The following is a 7,700-nucleotide window of genomic DNA, read 5'->3' as shown; positions in this document are numbered from 1 at the left end:
CCCCTCTTTGCTTTTCTAATCTTCTTTCCTTTTTTTTTAATTCACTATCTGCATCTTTCAAAACCCTTCTTCTTTTTGTACTCCCTCTGGATTTTTTTCCCCTCCCCACTCCACACACGTGCTTATTCTTTCTTACTTCCTGTGGCATTTTTTTCCTTTCCTCATAACACCTGGTTAAATGCTGCCATCACCTCCACCCCACCCACTTTGTTATAGGTGTCATTGGAGCAAGGAGGTGCAGCTAAGTTCTCTGGGCTGTGAAGTACACCCGTGGCTTCACTTTCCTGCTCTGTTTGCACGGGAAACAGGGGAGGAAAAACGTGCAGGTAGCTGTTTACGCTGACTCACTCTGCAGCCTATCCTTATTTATAATTGCACCGCCATTTTTCTGTCATAAACTGATGATTACCTAAGCCTCACTTTAATGGCATTGTAATCTCAGCACATGTGAGGATGGTGGCAGAAGCACCTGATTTAAAAATACCATGGGGAAAGAGCACCTTACTTCCCTCTCAAACACCCATCTCTGGCCAACACACACTATGTGGCATCAATGGAGTCAGAGACAGTGCTGCAAACAAAGCCTGTTGGGCCTTATTTGGGGCAGAACAGGAAAATCGGGACTTCTAAAGGGTTCCTCCCCTACAAAAAATCCATTGTTGTCCTAGTGGAAAGGGCTGAGAGGAAAGCAGTGCTGGGGCTGTGTGGACTTCCATTCCTAGTCTACTCTTCCTCCCTCCTCTTCTCTCATACTCCCTTAACCCACAGGCATCTCCCATTTTACTTCCACGCCAGGGCTGTGTATCTCACAAATCCTCTCTTCCCATTTCTCACAGCCCTCCCTACAGCAGAGACTCATTGTTTTCTTTCCCCCACATTCTCCACCTTCCTCCAACCATTCTTGGTCTCTCTTTCCTTCTATTTCTAGCTGTCAGCAAGTAAAGATGGATTGGGAGGATAGACAGAGCTAGAATGAGAGGGGCTGTGAAGTTGGAACGGGTTAATGGTGCCCATCAGCAACAAGGACAGAAGTGGTTGGATCTAGTTTCTCTGCTACCATATGCCAGAATCTCTGTGTGTCCTATTTCCCCATTTCAGGTGTTCCAAATTTAACCAAAATTAACAAAGGAGTTCAGCCCAGCAATGTGTAAAACAGTCCTTGAAATTTTAGAAATCAGCAGTAATGGTGCATGAAAGCAAACACGTTACCTAGAGACAAGCAGACAAAGAGAAATGCCATCCCACTGAATGGAGAACTTCACAAGCTCAGCCAATAAAAGCACTGAATTCCAGGCAGATGACCCAGGAGATCTGGAAGTTAACACCTTAGATCAGTGAGAGCCAACTTTTTTGGCAGGCATGCCACAAATTAAACATTGTACCCTTCCTGAGTCCTACTTCCCCTCAGCCGCTCTACTTCTCCTTCTTGTGCTGTCTGCTGCTGTGCTGCCTGCCTCCTCTCCCATCTGCCATGGCTTCTTTTGACACTTGAGTCACCAGGAGGTCACCCCTGCCTTACAGAATGCATGTAAATATACACTGGGTTTCAAAAAAGCAGGCAAAGATGATACATATTCTCCTTCTCCCAATTCTGTCCTAATCCCCTACCATTTATACAAAAATGTCAAGCATTTTGGATATGGTTTTAAAACAGAGGGCTATAATTTACGGTAAGAAGTCAGACAGATCCATTTAATACAACCCTGCTTCATGAACTGGAGGAAAATAATGCTTTTGCTGACTCTTGCAACAAAAAGGATTTTCCCTTTGGAAGTGATTAGCCAATGAGATGCTATGCAAATTCAGCCAATTTGCATTCTGGCTAGCCTAGAGTACTTCAGCCCCCTGCTAGAGCTCCTTCATCAAAATTAAAATTTGCATCCACTTTTCCCTTTCATGCAAAGTCACTTTAATTACACTCTTCCACTTGTGCATGTTGATCACACAAGAGAGGAACAGGAATAAAGATCTATTTTTTTGACAATTGGCAATGGTCAAGTATGTCTATACTGCAAGAGTTGCTGCTAATGAAATTGCAGCAATCTAAAAGCTATGTACGTATTAGTTCCCAAATGTTAGGAGATGCTGGTTTCTAAGAATTAGATGCTCATTGTTTGATGATAACATCTTATTATAAATGTTTAGTCTTGTAGTATAAGAGCTGCTTGTCCTCTTAAGTTGATGGCCAAGTCAGGACTACATTAGCCACAGTATGAATTGATTGCAAAGTGCTTCAGAAAATGGGTTGCAATTGACTTTGTACAGCAGAAAGGGAGGAAAAACAAAGAAAAGAGAAATCAGCAGCACTCCCTTCAGAGGGGTTAATAGAAAATAGCCCCTATAGCGAGTGGCGGAAAGCCCAGAGGTCCAGATTTTGAGGCCATAGCAGAAGCACTCATGGTGCATCCCTGTCAGATTCCAGTGAATCTGCAAATTCTGCTAAATACCTTGTCACATGAGAAAAGAAAGGAATAGAAAATAGCAAAGATTCATTTTAATCAGAGACAACTACCACCAAAGCCTTTTTCATGTAACAGCAGTCCTTTTTCCATTCAGACTCTGTCTTATCACAGGTCCAAGTGATCCTTGTCTTTCAGCCCACAATTCCAAACAAGCTGTAACAGAATAAAGCCAGGTCTTCCTTAACCAGAGCCCCATGTGAAGAAGGGAATCAATCCCTTTCCCAGTTGTTGAGGGTCCTCTCCAGCCAAGTCATCTCTCAGTTCTGGCTCTGCAATGGCTTTTACTGCATCAGAGGCCTCTCTGATATAAAAAAACCCACTCAAGATGGAAAAGCTCTTGCCTCTTTTGAGCTTTTAAAAGGCTGGTGTGTTATTAGGGTAGAAATTGCTTCCATCGCATACACACTACTGCTAAGATTGAAGACTGTAACGAGGAATTTCATGTGATGTCAGAAGGTCATCTTTATCTGATAACATATACACACTTTGAGCAATGGCTGAATCTGCAAATAGACCTGCTCATTGAGGATTACTCATGGTGTAGGACAGTCCTCTGTTTGGGCAGAGGTGTTACAATCTAGCACTAAAGAAAACATAGCTGTGGAAGCCAAAGACATCTGAGATTGGTAGGAAAGTATGATGATCCTGTTTTTTCATGTGTTTGGTTCAGATTCTGGTCTCACTTCCATTGCTATAAGTCTGATGTATAGCAGTGAAGCTATTAGATTTAAATTGGTTTAACTAAAGGCCTGGATATGTGATACATTTACACTGGTATAATTCCTATTGGTTTTGGTTACCAATGTAAATGACACCAGGATCCATAGCAGTGATACAGGCTAGTTACTCATTGTAGGCACTACCGCAATGCCTTGCTTCCAGGTGGGGAAGTAGGTAACTGCTGTTTGCATTGAGCAAATATGCCAGGATGGAAGTCAACAGACAATACCTAAACCAATATAACTTATACTATGTACTTTTATTCCTCATTTCTCCAAGGGTACCTCTACTTTGGATTATGGTAAAATATACTGGTATAGAGGTTTTTTATGCCAATAGTGTGCTCCTTGTTTACACAGGTGTAATGATTGGTTATACCAGTTTAAACATCTGCTCTATGGCCGAAGATCAGAATCTGAAGCACCGTTTGTTGCTTCCCATCGTTTTATTCTGGCATGTAGTTTAGTATAATCATATATAAGTCAACCAAGATTCAAAAAAGTGGCAAAAAAAAATGTGCTGTGAACCAATCAGATCTTTTGAATACTAGGCAGTCTGTGGAATTCATTTGTTCTTCATGTACTCAGTCTGAGTTCCTCTCACAATAACTTTTAACTCCATTACTTTGGTGGAGTTACTGCTGATTCAGTACGAAATCAGAATCAGGACTCTCTTCACAGCATATTTGCAGCTTTTAATTTTCTGATCCCTGCCACCTTCCCTCTTTCCCCCAAACAAGAGTAGAAGTTTTTGACTTTTGAGCACAAAGCTGAGAAAAGATAATTAGCTGCAAGTATTCACATGAAAATGCTAGAAACTATACTAGTAGGGAATGATGCCTGAGTGACTCTACTCTCATTCCGCAAGAGGATGGATTAGATTCTCTCATTAGGTAGGGGGTTTTTTCACCTCTGACTTCTGTATTCTATTCTGAAGTTTCCACTCATGGCAAATAACAGCAATTATGTTCATTGTATCAAGGTGTTTAAACAAACATGGCAATCATCATGTGAACTTCCTGTTTTCTTGAAGAGTTGACTTTTTGTCCTTGTCTGCGTAAGGGATATGTAGTAGAAGTATATAATATTATGCATATTTAAAATGGATAGGAGGAAATACTTATTGTCACAATTCATGAATAACTTGTGGAACTCACGGCTATAAGATACTGTGTCTGAGAGCCTACTAGGATTCCAGACAGGATTGATCATTTACATAGATACAGACACACCCAGTCATATTAGGTTTTGATACAATACTAAGTAGTTTAAACCTTCAGCCCTGTGCACTGGCTCCAGAGAGGGCACGCAAATAGGAGTAGCTGTGTTGCTGGCCCAGCTACCATTGTGCCACTAGTAGTGTAGCCATTGATGTTACCCCCTGTCTCACTGCTGTCTCTAACTCTGTCATTTCGTATATCTTCCTCTGAAACAGGACACTGGAGGGGATGGCTTATTGGCCTATCAATACCTATGTTATGTTACACTCACCTGCCGACTTGTTTAGAAGTGTTTTGGATATTCCATTTGACATGTATTTAACTTGTAAGCAAACCTACCAAAAGGGTCAGGGATGTGCCCAAGCCACAAAATTGAGATATAGGGCCCAAGTCACATTTCCCTTAAGTTTAGATGTGTTTAGGTCTGAGGTCTTGACTTTGGCCTACTACAACAAGTGAAGAGAAAGCAATAAAACTGAGTGCTGATCAGTATCCAAACTCTTCTAAAAATCAAATTATTTGGATCTTCTGAGCTCAGTTCCATAATTAAGCTTGTTCACCAATCTATCCAGAATTTATACAACATTCACCACTTGAATAATGGAGCCATTCAGATTATAATGATCTAATTTAGTAACTTTATTGGCACGTTAGTTTTAGGATGTCTGCAGAAAGAAATCTTTAAGAAAATGTGTCAAGATAGTAGTTCTCCCATCGCCTCACTTTGCTAGTTGCGATCTTCCATTTGCTTGGAGTCGTATTCTCTATTCCTTTCATAATCAAGTCACTGAAAAGTATACACCTGTAGGTGTAAGTCCTTTCAATGGACTTCAGGGAAAACTCTTTCCTGTTGTTTATAATAAACCATTTCAAAGAAGACCATGCAGCATCCATAGGGTGCAGATAGTTGTAGGGTGAAGGCACAAAGAGAAGCTCATGGCCATTTGCCTTAGCAATTTCAGGACAGCAGTCAATGCTGGATATGTAAATCACTGATGGGCCCTGAGATACTGTTTTCTCTTGATTAGTTTGTTCTTTTGTCTTCATCAAAGTCGGCTGCCTTTTCTCTTTGACTACAATGATACATTTCCCATAGGACTTATTCAGAGAATCACAGAATTCCTGAAAAATATCTTCAGGTTGGTTCCTGGTTAGTTCATTCCTTAACAATACTCTGTACCTCCAAGGCACCCAACCTTGACTGCTTCCAGCATGAAGCAGGGTCCATGTTGGCCAGTTCAGGTTGTCTTCCTGAGATATCTTCTCTCCTGTTATGAGACTTTCTGAAATATCAGTTTCTCCTAAAAAGATAGTATGGAAACCATTAAATTGCAGAGTCCTCAGGGATCTTAAATACTGAAGGCACTGCTTCTTTGTAGCAGCATCAAAGTAAACCCGGTGAATGATATGCTTGAAAAGAGGATTTATGAAGCGGTACATGCTGGTACTGCTTAAGTGCTTTGAAATACAAGAAGGTTCTGAGGATACAGTGAGGTTCGGAGTGTAGTAGAGCAGTGATCTCATAATGAGCCTTATTATGTTTGTGCTGTTTAATTGCATCATAACATGTCGTTGCATTCAGTTGCATCATAACATCCAGTATTCCCAAATGGCTGATCAAAATTCACAGCTTCACCACAGAAAATAATAGGTCTGCTCCCTCAGTCTTCCAGTATTTATTAATTTATTAATGATCCGTTGGCAATGGTGCCACCTCTTCTATCCTAGTAATTAGACGGCTTGGCAGAGGAGCTTGACTTTCTGGTCCTGTACCTAGGACACTTAGTGCTTGGTTCCTGCTCTGGCTCCCAGGACTATTTAGATGTTTTATCCTGTCTGGAAGCAAGCACTGGAAGCCAGGACTGCCCCTCTAATCCCTGGGCTACAGAATCATGCTCCTACTTGCTTTATCCCCTTGAGCTAGTAAATCTTGAATTCTGTTCTGCACAGTGGAGGCTTCAACAGGGGAGGCCAAAAGTGCCCCCGCACAAAATAACCTATGGTTAGGAACACTTTCCAGGTAGTGGGAGATGTGGATTTGAGGCTAGGAGAGAACTGAATTCAGGTCTTCTTCCATTTACTGGGTGAGTGCTCTAACCACATGGCATAGTGGGTACCAGCCCCAAGCCATCTCCTAAAGAAAGCAACAGCTGTAACTGTACTTGGCGAAGATCTGCATCCTGTAGGCTTGCATTAGTTGTTCTCAGAGCATGTTCGCTGGACTAGCCCGTCAGGGCCTCAGGCAGAGGAGTACCTTGCTTCTGGAGGCTGACAGAACTTAGGCATGAGCTAGATGCCAAACCATTCAACCTGTTAGGACTTCAGCCATTCAGAACATGCACAGGGGTATAACTCCAGGCAACTGAGGAACTTAAATGTATTACTTTTTTATTTTAATGTTCAAAGAGAGCCAAGTACCATTTCTACATCTTACAGAGGAGTTCCAGAAATGTAATTACAATGGCACTGACGTCAGCAGTGCTTGATTTACAAAAAAGCTTTACTTTCTTCCCTTAGGAAGCCTTAATACTGTGAAAATAATTGAAACAGTAACTGTTTGATTGTTGCTTTCAATTTAGTGAGCCATATTCTCATTTAGCACTTCAAACATAATAAACAGAACTGGTGTGAGATGTGAATTAGAGTAGTGGATTTACACTGTACTGTGGACTGTCTTCATTAAAGTCATGTACACTTTACATGTCCCCTCTTTTAACATGGCAGCTGTGATGGGACTCTGAGTCAGCCAAGGCCCTGAGGGTACAAACTCCCCACGTGGTGAGATACTCAGTTACACAACAGCTAAGTTTAGGGATAAACCCCCCCCAACTTTAATAATTAGAGAAAACACTACAGCAGAACCAGGGAAGATAGACTATAACATAAAGGTTTAAAACACACTATCTTCTAGCACGTTTCACACTTACTCATGGCTAGGTCTTACAGTCCACATCTGTTTTCAGTGGCAGGCAGGAATCATCACTGTCTCTGCAACAAACTCCTCCTTGCCCTCAGAAGTCTTGCCTTCTCTGCTTATGTCAGCAGGTTGCTTCTGCCCTATGAGGCTGAAGTTGATTCCTTATTGCTAATTTCTTATTCCTGGTTCCTTTTTAAAAGCTAATCATTACATAAATAATGGTTGTTAGTAATGAATAAGGCAAGCTAAAATGTTCAGATTCCATTAAAAACATATATTTACTAATTAAAATGTAAAATAGTATCATGTATCAAGTACATATCCCTGAAAAAAGACCTGAGATTAGGCTGGGACTATGGTGCAAAATTCTTTTTGGGTCACC

At 41.2% G+C, this 7,700-nt stretch overlaps 1 protein-coding gene across 1 annotated transcript; it reads right to left on the bottom strand.

Annotated features, from left to right (window-relative positions):
• Positions 1-5,057: 5,057 nt before the first annotated feature.
• CUNH21orf140 (chromosome unknown C21orf140 homolog) lies at positions 5,058-5,857 on the bottom strand. Its single transcript, XM_019524122.1, has one exon. It carries the CDS (start codon positions 5,839-5,841, stop codon positions 5,083-5,085), a length of 759 nt encoding a protein of 252 aa, XP_019379667.1. The 5' UTR covers positions 5,842-5,857; the 3' UTR covers positions 5,058-5,082.
• Between the last annotated feature and the right edge of the window lie 1,843 nt (positions 5,858-7,700).

This window comes from Gavialis gangeticus, unplaced genomic scaffold, assembly GCF_001723915.1.
Source record: "Gavialis gangeticus isolate Ggan-Ray unplaced genomic scaffold, GavGan_comp1, whole genome shotgun sequence".
Classification (NCBI taxonomy): Eukaryota; Metazoa; Chordata; order Crocodylia; family Gavialidae; genus Gavialis; species Gavialis gangeticus.
The sequence above is the reverse complement of the archived record's forward strand: the minus strand, read 5'-3'. Positions and strand labels throughout refer to the sequence as shown.